The sequence below is a fragment of the Mastigoproctus giganteus genome, chromosome 4 (genome assembly GCF_048544385.1).
Source record: "Mastigoproctus giganteus isolate SK-2022 chromosome 4, ASM4854438v1, whole genome shotgun sequence".
Lineage (NCBI taxonomy): Eukaryota > Metazoa > Arthropoda > Arachnida > Uropygi > Thelyphonidae > Mastigoproctus > Mastigoproctus giganteus.
In genome coordinates, this window is record NC_143578.1 from 70,893,267 (window position 1) to 70,913,143 (window position 19,877).

The window sequence follows — 19,877 nt, forward strand, 5'->3', positions numbered from 1 at the left end:
CCACCCCGGGTGCCTTTTTTATGTTTATCTTCAACAATTTCTTTTCCACTTTGCTCTCAGTTATTACAAAATCATCTAGCTCACTGCCAGAGTTTAACTCACCACTGGCATTCCCCTCCCTGAATAACACCTTATGTGTAAATGTAGATGCAAAATACTCATTTAGTTTGTTAGCCACCTGAGCAGGATCATCCACAGTTGAGCCAATTTGATTCATCCCTTTCCTATTAGAGTTTACATGGGTAAAGAACTCTTTGCTGTTTTTCTTTGCATCTTTTGCCACAGATTTCTCATAATCTGCCTTTGCCTGCCTAATCTCCTTTGCGACTTGGTTACAGACCAGCTTATATCTATCATAGGCTTTCACGTCACCCATTAATTTATATGTATCCCATGCATTTTTCTTCTCTGCCATATGTCTCATTAGTTCATCTGACATCCATTTAGGCCTAAACCTTGAACAATATTTCTTAGTTGGTATGTAAAGCCTAGTAGCTTCCAAGATAAATTCTTTGAATGCTTCCCATTTTCAATTTGCTGTTCGTAACATCATCGGTTGGTCCCACCGTATAGAATTTAAATACTGTCTCAGACCACTGTAGTTGCCTTTACGAAAGAAAAAATCCTTCCCTTTACCCCTGATGGTAGTTACCTCTTTGAGTAAATACCACTTCAGCACACTGTGATCACTGTCACCTATTGGTTTCTTTATCTGCTGATTCTTAATGCATGAAGATCACTATTGATAATCAGATCAAGAGTATTACTCCCTCTAGTTGCCTCCTGAACATGCTGATGTAGAAAACAATCATCCAATAAATTCACAAAAGCGTTGCTAGTGTCTGAGTGACCAACCCACAAATTCCAGTCAATATCTGGGAAATTAAAATCCCCCATTATAAGATTCTCTGATTTACTGGCCCACTCTATCTCCCTGTACAGTTTCTTATTATACTCATCAGAGTCATTAGGCCTATAACACACTCCTACTCTCAATTTTGATCTCCCAATGCTTATGTCACACCAAACTGACTCGACACTGCACTATCCAGCAATGTCGACTGACTTCACTTCCTTGGATTTTATGTGTTTCTTAACTAATAGCATAACCCCTCCTCCCTTCCTATCCTGTCTAACTTCCTGTACACATTGTACTCCCCAAATTCCAGTTCTGCATTCCTTATATAACCCCAGGGGCTCACATCTGGTGGGTATGGGCTTGGCACACCCAGGGTCCTGAGCTGGATATCATCATTCTTCTCTTTCTTGGTGATTCTCTCTCTCTCTCTCTCTCTCTCTCTCTCTCTCTCTCTCAGGGTAACTTGGAAATTTTTTTTGGCTGGTGCTGCATAAGTCTCAGGCTTCCTTGCACCATATGGCTAATAATAATAATAATATCTGTGTGACATCACGTCTCTCATATCCCAACAATATCTGCCTTTGATGTTTTAAGCAATACCACAAATTCATCAAATTTAATTTACCAAACTCCTAGCATTGGTGTTAACGCAAGTATATATGCACCTGTTCCTATTCTTAGCTACCCTAACACAACCCATGTGTTTACTTGTATCACAATGACTCCCAGCAGTCTCTGAAATACCCTGTATCTTGTTTTCCAGGCTGCTGCTCATTCCAATAGAAGCAGTGCAAGAATCACTTTCACATCTGCCAGTGGCTACTGTTAATCTATTACTCCTTGTATTCCCCCAAGCTAGCAGTTTTCTGACCCACCTAACACTGCCTCAATAGCATTAGCAAATATTCTTGCACTATTTCTATTTAAGTGTATCCCATCCCTGTAGAAGCAGTCTCTCCTGTTAACAAGTATAGACCAGGCTGAAAAAAATTCTACCCTTTGAGCCTTGCACAATCTTTCCAGGGCCGCATTGATTGACAAGGCTCTCATCATATACTCCCTCCTATCGTGTCTGGGCAGAATTGCAGACACTTTCAAATTCAACCCTAATTCACGTCTTTTTTTCAACAGTGACTTGTACTTGTTAAGTAATTCCACCGTCTCCTACTCTTAATATCATTAGTGCCAATGTGTACAACAATATTACCTTTTGTGCCCTTAAAAGATGATATCCGCTCTACAACGTCATCAACCTTTGCCCCTGGCAGACATACCCTGGTCCTGTTCTGACCCTTTTTTTGTGTATAATCTTTTTTACACAATCCTTTTTACACAATATGTTGCCCGTTTCCCTGACAATAGTCACCAACAACTACTAGTTCCTGTTGGACCAGCGCATTCTGCCTTGGGGGTTGCCACTGTGTTGCATGATGATCAAGTGCAAGCTCTGGTGTTGATGTGGGCAGCTGAGAGCTTGATGGGCCCTCAATTTAGATCCTTTGAGGGCATCCACCCCTGTCCTTCAAGCTCTGATATAGGCCCATAACAACGCTGCGTTGTCGCCTGATTTCCTCACATTCCTTACATCGCGCACACACAAAGACATTCCCCTTGGCAATATCATGTCCCATACCTGATTTCTCCACAAGCATCAAGCAAGCAGTGCATTTTAAAAGGCTGTGATTCAGAGGGCAACTGCCCCCCCCCTCTTAGTTCTCCCCTGAGCCACAGCACTCCTATTAGCTTGAGCCTTTTGCTTTGCTGCTCTGGTCTGAGTCATGATTTCGATTCAATTTCAATTTCAGTACAAAATTATAGCCCTAAACTTGTATCCCAATGCAGGTGTAACACTATATATCTATATATATTTTTTCAGTATCGAGTATTATCTCTGAGTTCCGTTATATAACTTCCATATCAAGTTATGTATTAATTAATTATGTTACGTTTGTAAAATCTAAGTCATTATATGTATTTAGTTAAAAAGTACAATTTAATTGACAATGAAGTTTAACAAGATTAATAAATTTTACTGATTAATTGGTAATATTAATCAGTAAATTGCTAGTTCGGGATATAACGTTGTATCGTATAACAATGGCAGCAAGTTACGAACGGTAAATCTACAGACATTTAAGTATTAATTAACTTCCAAAATCTCACTGTCTTAATTCAGAATAAACCAAGGAGCTTGAATGGGTCTATCAGCTACTTATAGAAAATAATTTAATATAACAATTAAAGCGGCTAAATATAGCTTAAAAAATTTTCCATTCGCTGGAGCTGCAAAACTTGTAAAACACGTGGAATGGATACCCTTACCGATACTTAGTAATAACCTGCAAAATCTCTATCTAAGTTAAAATTTGATTTAGAGGAATCTAATACACTTGTATTAGATTTAGAGTAAGCTGTACATTAACACTGGAAAGAAATTAATGTCCTAAGAAATTAATGATGTCAAAGAGTAGTCTGTAATACCAGATATGCCCGCCTTCTCACCCTCTCTGATGTTATTGGAAGCAATAAATTTTAGTTATTCATGATACAGAAAACTATTTATATCCACACAAAATGACAAATGCAGTTAAATTGCATGCTACCTCTAAGAGTTATACTGAGAAAACAATAAAGCAATGTGATATGGCAATATATTGATGAGGGAAACACTTATTTATAATACTAAAAATAATTTATTTATCTCTATTTCATGTTACATTTGTTGGAAAATAACAGCAAAAAAGGAGGGAGAACACATAAGCCAAAGGCTTTTCTGGGGGGGTGTTCCCTTAGAAAAAAGATATGAATAGCAATAAAAACATACAATTCTGAAGTTTTACCGGTATTATTAAATGGATAAATTGGAAATTTTGCACATTTCATTGTAGAGATCTGCAAAAACCACGTCCCTCCAGGTTGGAGGATTGAAGTAAAAAAAAAATCATGTGTTATGTGGTTCTTGCAAACTGTACTTATTACATTTTGAACATTTTTATAATTACAATTATGAAAGAAAAAATGATGAAATGTCTGCATAGAATATTACAAACTTTTTTGACAACTGTTCCTTTAACAAATTTATATTATTTCCATATCGGTAATGCATTTCCTCAATGTTTTTAAAGTTCAGGAGTTGAATGGAAGGTAATTTGAATCACACCTCTCTGGTGATATGTTTAGTTAGTAGTTTCTTGAACTGGTTTAGTGAAATTGCATTTTTGATATTTTCAGGAAGATTATTCCAGATTTTAGTGCCTCTGTATTTTATATTTTTCTGTCTTATGGATTTTCTGAAAAGCAGAACCTTCAAGTTTGCTTCATTTCTTAAATTGTATGATATTTATTCTTCTTCTTCTTCTTCTTCTATTGTTATGAAAAAGGATCTGAAGATAGAGGGGGAAAGTTTGGTGTTTTCAAAGCATTGTAAACAAAGACTGCCTCAGTTTTCTGTAGCAGTTGCAGATGTTTAGGAGTCTCACTTCCTGGTATCTCGAAGTAACCAATGCATTCCAGGGAAAGCACAAAATTGAATGAACGCATTGACTGAGAATGGAGTTGATTCTTGCAACATTTTCTTGACAGATGGTACTCTATGAAATTATTTCACAGGTGAGGTGAGGCTGAATGAAAGAAAGGAATACTAGTCTGAGAAGGGAAGGAGACACCCAGGCAGATGCTCGGCTGAGTATTCCTGCTAGTGATGAAGTCTTCTTTCATAAGGTGATCATTTGTTTATCCTAACTTTGCTTATCATCTAGCCAGATTTCCAGAAACTTGGTTTCATTCACCCTTTTGAGTTATTTTCCTTTGTACATTATTTCAAAATCAATATTTAGTGGTTTATTTTTCGTTCCAAACACCATATATTTGGATTTTTCTGGATTTAGTATAAGCTGATTCTTTTGAAGCCAACTAGGCATTACAGAGATCAAGGCAGAGATTTTGAGTTGAAGCTGGTTGGGGTCTTTATCTGTGATTAGAATGGAAATATCATCAGCATACACTACTAGGTAGGTAGGAAGATGAAAGAAGAGAGAGAAATTCATTGATGTAAAGAACAAATAGGGTAGGTCTAAGAAGTAAGCCTTGGGGTTCCTCCCCTGGAGAAATAATAAATGTCCGAATAAGACTGATTTGTTTTTATGACAAATGGCTGATCAGTAAGGTAATCTTCAAGGAAAGGGTTAATTTTCCCTCTCAAGCCAAGATTGTTGAGTTTGTTGAGTAGAATTTTATAAGTTTAAAGCTTTAGATAAGTATAGAAACAGTGCTATTGCATAGTGACCCTTTTCAAGACTATCCATGATCCTAAGCAGAAGTCAACAATTATCATTATTTTATTTTAATTTTTCAATCAAAACCCCAAACATGAAAGTTATTAAAACCAGTAGTACTAGTATCAATAAATAAGGAAGAAAAACATTTGGTTCTATAAGTTTGGAATTGGACAATGAATGGATGCTGACTGCAACATGTGTTTGGACTGGTTTGGAAGAGGGGACAATTCAGAGCAGTGCCCAAGGTATGCTGCAGAAACAGAATGTCTCTGCAGCATATGAGAGAGAGGGAGGGTAGACAGGATTTTGTAAGAGATGGGTCATTAATTAACCTGACTGACCTCTTTTGAATGGATTCAAGAAGCTTGAGAGAAGTTTTGGCAGCACTACCCCAGATGTAGGAATAATATCTCACAGCAGGATGGATTTGAGATTTGTACAGAGTGAATAGTTGTTTATAAGAAAAGTAATGCATAATGAAAAGTAATGAGTGAAAAAGAAAACCAAGGTTTTTTTTTAATGCATAAGAAGCAATATTTGTGATGCACTCATGCAAAGAGAGATTACAAGTTACGACATGCTCTCTCTCTCTCTCTCTCTCTCTTTTTTTAATGAGAAATAAGACAGGACTGAGTTTTAGAAGGGTTGAAGCTTAACTGCATTTTTATTTGCCCCATTGGAGAATTACCTGAGATTGGCATTTAAGGAATTGGTGGAGGATATTCAAGAATTTGAAGCTGCTTGTGTAGAGTAAGATTTCTCAATCTGGAAGGTGGAATATGTAGTACAACATCAACAGCAAAACTATGGATAGCATTTCCAGTCAGTGGTAGAAGTTGATTAATATTTAAGAGGAAAAAAGTGAGAGAAAGAACCAAATCTTGGGGCACCAGCATCAGTGGAGAAGTTAGAAGATAGAGAACAATCTACCATCATCTGCAGAGAGAAAACTGGATACCCAGTTGAAAAAAAAAAAAAAAAAAAGTTGCCAATCCATAAGATGGTGGGAGCTTGTTTAGAGACCTTTGTACCAAACATGAACAAAAACCTTAGAAATTTCTAGAGCAACACTCAAGTTTAACCAAAACTTTTCCACTGGATCTATCAAAAGGTGAGTAACATAAGCCTATACATCATAAGTGGATAAGGACTGATAGAATCCATATTGTCAATCAGTGATCCCATGAAAGTTTTGGAGTAGTCTGATTTGGTGGTTCATTAATTTCTCCATTACTTTGGAAAGAGTAGAGGTAAGTACAATGGGAAGATAATTGGATGGGAGTGATGTTGCCCTTTTCAGGAATGGATACAAGCAAATTATATAATGCCCATATACCAATCTAATGCCAGGTGCAAAATTTCAGATATCAAACAAGGTTTCTTTTAAGGTAAGATTATTCAATAAAAATACTTACTATATTCACTATTATAACTCCCAAATGGAACTGAGCCAATGGTAAAATCATTCATTATACAAACAGTATCAAACTCCAAGCCTTTACATTTATGAGCTGTAGAGAAGATCACATCTGAAATACCATTAAAAATTTAGCTGATTACACATTTCATTATTGACATATATTCATAAATAAAAACAGTAGTCTTAATCATAAATTATGATATGTTTAAAAAAATTCAGTATCTCTAATATCTCTACTTCATTAGTGAATTAAATAATTTATTTTTTTTGGCTGGTGGTGCTCCAAGAACTGTTTAATTCCTATAATTTTATAACTTCTGAAAGAACTAAGTATAGATTATCAGTATTCATATTTCCATTCCCATCTCATCGTGTATGTGTATCAATTTGTAAAATGCAATTTTTTTTGTAGTTGTATTACCTGTTAGAATTCTTATTTTTAATACAGTCTTACGGGGAGGAACACAGATTCTGCGTGGGAGTTTTATGAAAATTTAGTTTACTTTAGGATTATTATCATTATATAATATACAGGCAACCCTCATATAACACAACAGTTAGGTTCCTACACGAGATTTTAATCTTGTGTAGTGCGAAATCTTGTTATAAAGGACTAAGAACCAGTACAAAAAGGAGGTTACGTTCCAAAAAGCTAACAAAAATACACTATTTTTTTTTTACCTATTGGAAACTTAATTTTTATTAAAAATAGTAATAACTGAACAAACATCTTATAAACTGTGATATGTATGTCAAATTATGTACACTGATTTAATTTTCTTCCTCTTCATCGCTGCGAAGCACAATCAAACAATTTTCTGTTTCAGAATACCTTCACCTTCTGAACTTTCTTCTGCAGCATCTAGATTTTGTGCATCTTCTGTTACCTTTAAAAAATCAGTAATCTGGGTTTGTTTGCTTTTGCTTGATAGATTTTTGTAAATTTCATGGTATAGAGCTAAGCATTTTTGAAGTTCTCTTTTGAACTTTGTGCTCCTTTCAGTCGAAGGATCTGCATTCAAAAAATAAGATTCTAATTTCTCAGCTGAATTTATGCCTTCCTGTATGCTTTTTAGTTTAAAATTTGGAACTTCAGAATTTATCTGCACTGCTATCATCCTCTGAATTGATTTGGTTTACCTCTGATGCCATTTCCACCAAATGCACTTTGCCAGCCTCTTTTTCTACCAGTAATTCTTGAACGTCTTCAGTAGTCATATCATCAAAACCTTCCTCTCCTACTGACCTAGCAAGTTCTACTATTGCACCGATTCCGTTTTAATCATATTTCCTGAATGAACTGACTCTGGCCATACATTTTTCTACACTCATTTAATGTTGACAATTTTACTTCTTTGAACGACAAAGCTATGATTCCGATACAGCCCACAACTGAAAAATGTTTCCATACCTCCATCACTTCAATAGATTCAGAATCAGTTTTTTTCAAAAATACATTGTAACGATTTTCTGATGTAATGAGGTTTAAAGGTAGATATAATGCCTTGAATTAAAGAAGTTGTATTAGATGGTAGGAACATTACTTTAAAGTTTGGATGGCTTAAATCTTTTGGATGGCCTGGTGTGTTATCCAATAGTAATAAAACTTTGAAATCTAGATTTTTTTTCCCCTTTAGTTTTTCACAGCTGGCACAAAACAATTTAGAAACCATTCTTTAAATAAATCGGCAGTTACCCAAGCTTTTTTATTTGCTTTCCAATATACCAGTAACATGTTGTTTTTAAACACCTTTCATTGCATGAGGATTAGAGAATCTATAAGCTAGCATAGGTTTTATCATGTAATCTTCTGATGCATAAGTAACCTTACATGATCTTTTGATGCCTTAAAACCTGGTGCAGTTTACCTTTTTTTAAAATAAATGTTCTGTTGGGCATTTTTTTCCACCAAAGACCTGTCTCATTGGCATTGAAAACTTGATGTGGTGTGTATCCATGCTCTTCAATAATTTTTTGAAATTTCTCCGTATACTTCTTGGCAGCTTCATTATCAGCTGATGCACTTTCTCCTTAAACTTAAATTCTTGTTATGTAATGAGAAACGGTTTTTAAATCGCTCAAACCAACCTTTACTGGCAACAAATTCTGGTTTAACAGAAGATTCTCTATTTTCTTTTAAATGGTTATAAATTTTTAGTGCCTTTTATTTAATTGTATTGCTGTCTAATGGAATCCATTTTTTTACTACTATCATTAATCCAAATACTGAGTGCTTTTTCCATTTTCTCAATTGGTGCTCAAGGACGAGCCGTCATATTTGCAGAAATGAAAGATCCTGCAGCAACAGCAGTTCTAATCTAATTTTCTGTTAATTTTTCTTTATCGTCTGGATTGTTGCTTCATTTAAATTTAAACTTTTTGTAATGTATGATACCTTTTCCCCTTTTTTTTAAGATGATCCAAAATTTGTATCTTTGATTCTAGAGAAATAGTTTCTTTTGAGCAGTACTTTTTTACTTTCCTTAGGCATAATTTAGAGCTGGATTCACAACAAAATTATTACATACGGTTCTTAAGAACAAAGTTTAGTAATACATACCCGGAAAAATTTATAAAAAATCAAAAAACACCAAAAATAATCTTACAAAAACCTTAAAGTCATGAACTGCATGCTTCAAAGTCACAATTTGTTATGGTCTCAAACAAGGATAACTTCAATAGCACAGAATCTAACACAATCTAACGTAACACAGAGTTTCCCCTACATAAAAGCTTAAAACTGCTGTGTTTTGCAAGGTTTGCTGCAATTCTCTAAGCAAAACTGTGTTATATAAATACTGTGTTGTGCGAGGATTGCCACAATTTATCATTTGTGTTGTAGAAGTACCGTGTTATATGGGGGTTGCCTGTACAGTCAGTCCTCATATAACACGTGTTTACACTACACTAATTTGATCATACACAATTTATAAATAGGGGAACGATATTGTATATAACACAAACTGAATTTGCTTATGCACGATTCGCCTTTGTGTTTACAAGAAATGGCAGTTGGACCGGAATCACCCCAACTGAAAGCAACACGATAGGAATGAGGAGAAGATTCTGAAAATATATTTATGTTTTTTATATCAGTGAAGGGGAAACGCATTTCACCATAATAACATAAAATTCCTGCTGTCGGTATTATCGCAAATGCAATTAGATCGAGTTTACTACCAGTTTATAACAGATTCCACTAGCAGGAACGCAACTGGAAATTGTTTTTATTGTTTTATGGTAGTAACCCCCAGAAATGTGCTTTAGTAAAATGTGAGCTAGTGAGGTAGAGTTGTCTTTGCCTTTACGGTGTTGTTTATTCAGTTGCTACACATGCACAGCTTTGTTTATAGTAGTAGTAGTAGTAGTGGCATGTGATGCAAGAAAGCAAATGTATGAGCTTATGCAGCATCAGCCAAAAAAAAAAAAATCACACCATTCCCTCCAAATGCCTGTCCAGTTCCTCCTTAAATTTATTCAAGCTATCAACTTCCACAACGACAGATGGAAGTTTGTTCCAGCAATTATGTGTATCAAGCATGCCTCCTCATTTTGTAATTGTGCTTTATTCCCTAAAAATGAGTAAAATACTTAAAAGGTGTGAAAAGGAAGCGTCTTGGTGAAAACACTACAGATTCAGAGAGAAAAAGAAAAGCAATATGGATAGACAGAGGCAGACTGGGTCAAAAATTCTTACCTGGGAAAATTTGTAGTGGCCTCATACTAGCGTTTATGGCCAAAATCACACCGGCCTCCGACCCACCGTGGTTTTCCTGGTAAGGCTTGTGGCCAGTCCACCTCTATTGATAGATAAAAAATATGAAATTGTGAAACGCTTTGAGCAAAATGAAAGACCATGTGATATTTGCACGGACTACAGGCCTAAATGAGGCAACGCCAAGAATTACAAAGAATGCAGAGAAAATAAAACAACTTTTATAGCAGGAACAACTCAAAGTGTAATTAAAATCCATTAGATTAAGACACAAAGAATTAGAAGAGATGGAACGGCTGTCATCTGTTTGGATAGAAAATCAAACAAAAAACAAGTTTGCTTATGATAGAAGCAAAAGCATTAGCAATATTTTATTACGTAATAGTCGTAATAAAATACGACTTTAATTTATTGTGTTTGGTAATGTTTTGGTTACAAATGTGTGTTCAATCTTGGGTGGTCGGCACCTAACCCTATTTTTCCCATAGGGCCTGTTGTTTATATTGCACGAGGGTTTCTAGGAACACAACTATCGTGTTATATGAGGACTGACTGTACTACTAAGCACCTACAATAGATTTCACTCTAGGTACATTTCTGGTCTCTTTCCAACTTAGTATTCTTCAGTCCCAATACTGGCCTGAGGATTCAGAGACAGACTAGACACATAGCCACAACCCCAGGGGCTCACATCTGGTGAGTATGGGCTTGGCACACCTAGGGTCCTGAGCTGGATATCATTATTCTTTTCTTTCTTGGTGATTCCCTTCTACTTCCGACTCTCTCTCTCTCTCTCTCTCTTAGGGTAACTCAGGAATTTTTTTTTGGTTGGTGCAGCATAAGCTTCAGGCTTCCTTGCACCATACAGCTAATAATAATAATAATAATAATAATAATAATAATAATAATAAAATTTAGTATTAGTATCAGCAAAATGATAAGGAGCAGCTTATGTAATACCAGCTTAAAATAAAACAAAGCAATCAATATCACCTTCCCTCACATTATTTACTTATTTCTCTGGAGTATTTATCCAAACCTTTCTTCAAATTTGATAAACCTTCAAACTTCACAAGAGCAGGTGGTAATTTATTTCAACAGTCAACTCATTCAATCATTCTTTAATTAAAGGAAAATTTTTGGACATTAGTCTAAAATAGGGTGAATGCACATTTTTATAGGCATATCTATTTCTAATGGGTGCATGAGCAATCAAAATTACCTTTAATAATTTTTTCAGATAGCAAGACAGTACTTAACAGCTGATTTGATCAGTGTGCTGATTGTAATGTTCTTATCTTTTGTTCTTAAAAAATTAAAAATGTTTAAAGTAGCAGCAACAATTTAATGCCATTAACAACAGCTAAGTGTTCTAACAACAATCATGAATGAGCAAAAACATTCCAAAAAAAAAAAAAAAACCCACCTTATCACTAATGTACACTGAAAAAGAGCCTAAAAAAAGAATTGATTTAAAGCTTGTTATGTACCATCATGCAACCAGAAACAAACTTTGCTGGTGATCAGTGGCAACAAACATCGCAACACTCTTATATACAAAAACAGTTTTCCTTCTTCTGGGAACACTTCCTTTGTGCCAACAATTCAAAAAGCATTCTTACTTCCACTTTCATACACATCTCACATGTTAGTACTTCACATCCTGTTCCCACCTCACTCACATTTCTCATCTTCAGAAGATGTAAAATTAAGCCATGACAAGAATTCAGTGTTTCAACCAGTTGATTTTTCCACATTGCAGGCTCCACTCCCAGCCTCTAAACTAAATACTACACTGCATTATCTAAAAACTATTAGGAATCACGATTGATGTTAGAGCCCTTAAAACAGGGTTTCTTAACCAGGGGTCCGTGGAAGGATTTCAGGGGATCCGTGAACTTGGATGGGAAAAAAATCAACTCATTAATTTCCTTCACTTATGAATGTATGTAATAAATTACAATTGTATTAGCTGTATCTGTAGTCACCAATAGAAATAACAGATATTTTCATATCATATTATAGTTATTGCATATCTCGAAAAATTGCTTACGCTCATCGTTACTTTGAAATTACGGCAGTTATTAGACCTGCCGCTATATCGCACTTGATTGCAGTCCTGCTGTGGACAGACTATCGTGCGACGTAGTTGGCAAACTATCCGGCAAATCAGCACCTAGTAGGCCACTTTTAACACGAATAGACACGCTGGCTACGAGTGTAAACCAGGTATGTTCAAACATGTCCTACGGTTTAGATAACAGTTGAAGTGTGTAATTTAACCTTTTCGCTGCAATGTGTGTGTATACTGGTCCAACGGTGGAGGCCCCTGCAGTGCTACAGGCGTGTTTGTTATTTGTTATTTGGTTTTTAGGAGCATTAGCAACTAAGGCCATATTGCTCCGGGATATACGGTGGTCATTCCATGACCTTTCCGCATTCTCCATATTTGGTGGTGACGGGCTCTACAGGCGTGTATGCACACCCACAGTGTGTCTGTCGATGCATACAGTCTTCGTATATGTCTTTCTTAGTTGCTAATATTACATTAATTATTTTTACATCAATTATTTAACATTTGTTACAGACCAAATTTAAGTTGAAATGTTGAAGAAAAGAAAGTATGATGAAAACTATGTATTATTTGGTTTCACTTGCATTAATGAATGTGACGGGACTCAAATACCGCAGTGTTTTTTGAGGAAAAATTCTTGCAAACGGAAGTATGAAGCCAGCAAAACTGAAAGACCATCTCAAGTCTGTCCATGCTGAAAATGCATCTAAAGATGCTGCGATTTGTACGAAAAAATCTCAGTTCGAAAAAGCAGGGACACTTCCCAAACTTCGATTTGCCATTTCACGAAAACCTTTTCTTGAAGCATCCTATAAAGTTGCTTACCGGATTGCCAAGCAAAAGAAGCCCCACACTATTGGAGAGACTTTAGTAAAGCCATGTGCACTGGAAATGGTTGAACTGGTCTGTGGACTGGAACAGAGAAAAAAACTGGAAGCTGTTCCCTTGTCAAATGATGTAATACATTATAGAATAGTTGATATGTCTTTTAATATTTTGAAGCAGATCATCGAGGAAATGGCAGCCTTGCCATTCTCCTTCAGTATGCAATTGGATAAAACTACAGACATTTCTCAATGTAGCCAGCTCCTTGTTTTTGTCCGCTGTGCATGCTGACGCCATCAAAGAAGAATTCTTATTTTGTGAGTCTCTTTCGGAAACTACAAAGGCCGTCGACGTTTTCGAAATGGTAAAAAGTTTTTTTTTACAAGCGAAACTTTGAATGGAAAGGAAAACTTCATTCTCTTTGCACTGATGGAGCTCCTGCGATGCTTGGTAATACATCTGGTTTTGCTACTTTAGTGAAAAAAGAAGCTCCTCAAGTCGTCATCACTCATTGCTTTTTTACACAGACATGCACTGGCAACAAAGATTCTTCCAACAACCCTGAAAGAAGTATTGTCAACAGCCATAAAAGTTATCAACTTTATCAAAAGAAGTTCTCTGAATCATCGTATTTTTAAAAGATTTTGTCAAGAAATGGGAGAAGAATATGAAGTGCTTCTCAACCACACAGAAGTGCGCTGGCTTTCAGAGGACAAGTCTTGAAGCGCTTGTTCGAACTAAGGGCAGAAGTTTCACTTTTTCTGGAAGAAAGAGAAAACCCACTCTTGGAACATTTTGAAAGGAAGGATTTTATCCATGGGTTGGCTTACCTGGCAGATATTTTTCACCATATGAATGAGATAAATCTTTCCATTCAAGGTCATGAAGTCACCACTATGGATGCAACTGAAATATTACAAGCTTTCTTGGCTAAGTTACCAATATGGAAGAAGAGAGTAGAGATCGACATTCTTGCAAACTTTCCACTGTTTCAGGAAGTACTTTACCAAGTTGTAGTTGAAATGCAAACTTCTTTCTCAATTTTTTTGAAAAGAGATATCTGCGAACACTTGGAAACATTACAGAACTCTTTTAAAAGTTATTTCTATCTTGAAGGCATGAAAATTGAACCATGGATCCGAAATCCTTTCCTTTTTGATATAAACTGTATCGAAGATGTTGACTTAACCAAAGATGAACTCATTGATCTTAGGTCAAAAAACTTACTACGATTGGAGTTTACCTCAAAAAGCCTTGGAGAATTCTGGTGTTCCCCGAGAGAAGCCTATCCCTGTCTTGTAAAGCGAGTTATGGAAGCTTTGATACCATTTGCAACAATATATCTGTGCGAATCGGGATTTTCAGCACTTGTAACAATGAAAACAAAAAATCGAAATCGATTAGATGACCAACATGACATGTGTGTTGTCTTGTCAAATACCACACCACAGTTTAATGTTCTTATTCAAGATAAACAACAACAGTCTTCACACTTATGTCTTTGAAAAATAAAATTTAACTTCAACTTTCCTATACAGCAGACCCCCGTTATAACGCGGTTCGCTTTACGCTGATTCGCTATAACGCTGTTCTTATATTATAATCCGTATCTGACTATAACACTGTCACAGGTCACTATAACGCTCTTTTACAGATTGCATTTTTGGCATATTTAACGAAATCGTTTCATTTGACGGAGTCGATAGCTTGAAAATGAATAGCAAAACAGAATTAAAATGTTTCCCACACCGACTTGAGAAATTTTCCCACGCTCAGTGAAATTTTCTCGCACGCTAATTTAATTGCAGTACAGTGACTTGTTACGTAGTTCCGAGATCAACATTTTAAAAAATGATCAAATATATTGCTTGTAATATTTGCATTATTTGCATTTATCCAAAGTCTAGTCATTACTCAGTACAGTATTAGACATCGTGCGAAACGGACAGTTTACTTGAACATTGTATCATAATTAATGCAATCAATGCAGTTACATTTTCGAAGAGTTAATAATGGCCGATAAGAATGAAAAAGCAACAACGTCTAAGCGCAGTACGAAGACTATAAATGTAACAAAAAGACTGAATTTGAAAATTAAATTAGACGTTTTGAAGCAAATCGATTCTGGTCAAAGACAAGATGTGTGCCATAATTCAGGACTTGCAAGTTTAACTGTAAGAACAATTATAAAAAAAAATAAAGAATTAATTTTAGCAGCGGGAAAGATAGCTATTCCACTGCAAGCAATTAGGGCTAGGCCGGCTATTAGGATTGAAATGGAAAGAATAACCAATTTTATTGAAGATAATATCCAATGCAAAATTCAGTTAAGTTAAATATTATTAAAAAAAAGAGAGAGAGAGAGAGAGAGAGAGAGAGAGAGAGAGAGAGAGAGAGAGAGAGAGAGATTAGCCAATACGATGATCTCAAGAAAACTCACATAAAAAAAAAAAAAATGTGGAACCATTTAAAACTAGTAAGGGCTGGTTGAATAGATTTAAAATCCAGGGAGAAGCCGCAAATGCAGAAGGAGCCAAAACTTTCAAAAAAGAACTTGTTAAAATTATTGAAGAGGGATATTATGGGTTATACTTCTCAACAAGTTTTTAACACAGATGAAGCAGGACTTTTGTGGAAACGAATGCCTAAAAGAAGTTTCATATTGAAAGAAGAAAAAAACATGCCAGGTTTCAAAGCGGCAAAGGATCGATTGACTTTATTGTAGGTGGTAATGCTGCGGGGGATTTAAAATTAATAACCCCTTTTAGTTTATTTGGAAGAGGGCCAAAGTTCAACCCAAAATTGACACATTTTTCATGATTAAATTCATTAATTAAATTAAATCAATTTAGATCAATTAAATTCATAATTTTAATTGGAATTTTAAGTTTAATTTTGATACGTAAGTAGTTACCACATAATTATATACGTATGTAATGCAGAATATTTTATGTGTACAAATATTTGAATATTAAACATTTTGACCGATATTTGTGCATCTTTTCACTACCGTTTATTATTGATTAGGAAATATCCTATGGCACCGACCGCAACTCACAAATACATATGTTACCTTATGGGAATGTGGCGCTCGCTTAGCGCGGATTCACTTAGCGCTCTGTTTTTACGGAACGAATTATCAGCGTTAAGCAGGGATCACCTGTATTTTAAATGTATTTGATTATTATTCGATGTGTTAAGATAGAAACACATATATTACTGTATAATGTTTTTTTTTTTAATTTTGGTAACTATTTCATTAAATTGGTTTTTTTGTAATTTTATTTTATGCATTTAAAAATATTATTCTGAGAAGGGGTCCATGGAACTAAGAAGGTTAAGAACCCCTGCCTTAAAACATGATTCTCCTCATATTCATCTCTTGTGATTATCTGTTCCTCTAAGCATCTTCCAAAGGCAACAACAGTTTCAGAAACTAGCCACTAACATCAAAGGATGAAAAACTTTGGCAGTCTCTTCTTGAATTGTAGCTTTTATCCGCAGTTCTCAGAAGGTGCTCATCTTCAGCAATTTCAACGTTCATTTATCTAGCAAAATTTCTTCAGAATTTAATGGATCAAGTGGGATTTACTCAAACCATGGCAATATCAGAAATTCAGCACAGCTCAATCTATTCTTTGACTCATTACTCACAGTTGTACATGAAATTCCTTCCTTAATTCAATCCGATCATAAAGCACTTTCCTGTAGCCTTAAGATACCAACAGGTTTCAAACATCAAGACTATCCTTCAAGTCTCAATTTTAGAAAGATATTGGGATTGTCTTGGTTGCAGTTTTTAAAAATTTTCACTGGGACCACTTATTATATGTAAAAGATGTCAACTGGATCACTGAGGAATTTCTCCAAGTTGCTAACAAGGCTGTCTTTGATTTTATTCCCTCTGCTCAAAAGGCAGAAGAGGCATAAAAATAAGTATACTATACAGTTCTCAACAGAAATCCAAGAACAACTTATCTACCTATAGGCAGAGTGCAAAAAACCTTTCAGATTAACTGGGAGAAGTCCACTATCATCCATGCTTCATTGAGCTCAGAGAAGAAATCAGACTGCTCGTTAACTGACAATATGTAAGCTTTCTGAAATCAGTAGAAGACAGCCTTGAATCCAAGGGAGAATTGAAGTGTTTTTGGAACAGTGAAAGGAATGTAAAAGAGACCAGAAGGTGGTCCCCCTTCTAGACACTGAGGATCATACTTTTTTTCTTCATTCCAGAAAAGGCATTGCTCTTTGCTAACTTCTTTTCCAGGCATGCTAACAATAATTGTAACACAGCAGGTATCTGCAGCTTCCTCATCATCAAGGAGGATGTGCTTAATACTACCGAAATTAATTTTCAGGGCATGGTCTTTGTGCTTTCCAAAATCACAAATGAACTCTCTGCTGGACAGATTCCACATATCTTCTGGAGAAAGCATATGCTTCAAATTGCCCAGATAATGCTCCATATCTTTAACTTCTACACACAATCAGGCCAATGCCCCTCCCATTCCTAAGAACAACAATGTTAAAAGGTTTAAAACAAAGGGTTGAGAACAACAAGGTTAAAAGGTTCAGGAGACTTATACCCCATAAGTCTCCTGAACTCTCTGGCAAAGATTTTTGATACTATCATTCACCAACATCTTTCAGCCTATTTCTTTCCATTTACCACAGATGTACAGCATGGATTTTTATAAGAAGTAGGTCCATGATCACAAACCTCAACTCTCTCTCTTTCTGGAACTTTGTTATTGGAAGGGTTGACTGTGGCAGCCAAGTACATATTTACATGGACCTTGCCCCAAAGTCTCTAACAAAGTTCCATACCACCTGCTTAGTGCCAGACTTGCATACAGTGGAATAATTGGGTCTCCACACACACATAGATAATGAGTTACCTCAGAAACTAAAGAAATTATGAAATCTTACAAGGTAGTACTTCAAAGTCCCTTTCTCCTCTGACTGGTGTCTCACAAGGTTAAGTAAATACTGTTCTTTCTTATTTGCTGATTCTAAGTCACTCCACCTTCAAGCGTATATTGGTTCCCTACTCTTCAGCACCTTTATTAACAACTTTATCAGTGTAATTCATAATAATGAAGTTCACATCTTGATCAACACACATGTTAAAATTTTCAGGACAGTGAACAATGCTAATGATGCTAATCACCTTCAGCAAGCAAATACTGTTATCTCTCATTTGCTGATTCTAAGAAGAAAAGTCACCCCACATTTAAATGTATGTTGATGGCTCAGATATTACCAATGGTTTTGGATGTCAGAGATATCGGGGTTTTGTGAGCAACTGTAAATTTGATAACTACATAAGAAATGCAGTTGCCAGGTGAGGAAACAGAGTGGATTTATTAAAAGACAAACATGCATGTTCTTCTCTTCAAGTCAATGGTATTACTTATCATTGAATTTGTCTCTCCACGTTGGAATCCACACACCTGTCACCTGAAATACCAGTTGGAACAAGTGCAAAGGAATTTCATCAATTATTTTACTAGAAGAGGACCTATGTTCTACCACGGGATCTTCAACAAGCAGGCGTGCAATTGTTTCCATTTGGAGATGCTGGAAACTTGCAGAGCTTTACAAGATCTTATAAACTGCTATATCAGGATCTTCACTGATATAGAAGTTTGAATCATCTCCAGCAAATCACTTCATCAGAGGGACCAGACTGCTTTCAACAGCCTTTTATTCCAGTTGCTGAAACACAAAAACAGCTTACTTTTCATATTTCCAGGTCTCAACTTGAAATACATCAGAACAGCTTTCTTAACTGAGCAACTTCCCTTGCCAATGAACCCAAGCTGGATTTAACTGAAAATTTCAAAGAATTCTTACAGGCTGTTCACAAACTTCATTTTTCAGATAGGCCTTTTGGGTTGGGAAAGTTCTGACTCATGATAACTGCAATGGAATACACCAACCATATATGACTGAAACTTTATTAAGATAAATTAAAATAGATTTATGTTAAATTAAAATTAAATTAGAATAATAACAAAATAAGACAGGATAAAATTTTATTGTAAAAATAAAATACACTGACAACTGTAGAGTTGTAAAGCAATAAAATGATAGATAAATATATAAAAATAAAATATACAAATATTACAAATTAAATCAATAAAAGTGATAAAACAACCGTAGCTTTCAAAGGTGACCACCTCCTTTATCAAGTGAAACCCTTAAATAACATTAGCAGGATATCGTTACTGTAGGAGCATGGGAATTATTCTCCACATGAAGACTGGAAAATTAGCAAAAATTTATCCTGTCTTATTTTATTATTATTCTTTTTAATTTATGTTAATAAAGTTTCAGTCATATATGGCTGGTGTATTCAACTGCAGTTATGAGTGTTCACAAACTCCAGCAGGCCAGAAACAGAAGCTACAGCTTACTGTTGCTCTGCAACTTCAGCCATTTATTGATTGCCTCTTTTGTGAAATTCATCTGTGTATTGTATCTTTTTTTATGTTCTTTGAAAATAGTGTAAGTATTTCAATGTAAATAGTAAAAACATCTTGTAAATACTTTTGAATTGTGTTTTATTATTGTGTTATTGTTTATCACATTGTTTTAGAGTTATATTATTGTTTATTATACTGTTATAAATTAGGTGTATTGTATTTTCTTCTTCTCCTTTGCTATACACAGTAAATGGATCAACTGTTGTGTATACTTTG

At 35.4% G+C, this 19,877-nt stretch overlaps 1 protein-coding gene across 1 annotated transcript in view; it reads right to left on the reverse strand.

Annotated features, from left to right (window-relative positions):
• LOC150086824 (F-box DNA helicase 1-like) overlaps positions 1-19,877 on the reverse strand; it is a 501,907-nt gene that overhangs the window by 59,571 nt on the left and 422,459 nt on the right. The window contains exon 17 of the mRNA XM_090371598.1: positions 6,552-6,665. Within this exon, the coding sequence (XP_090227724.1) occupies positions 6,552-6,665 (114 nt within the window). The remainder of the gene's footprint in view (positions 1-6,551; positions 6,666-19,877) is intronic.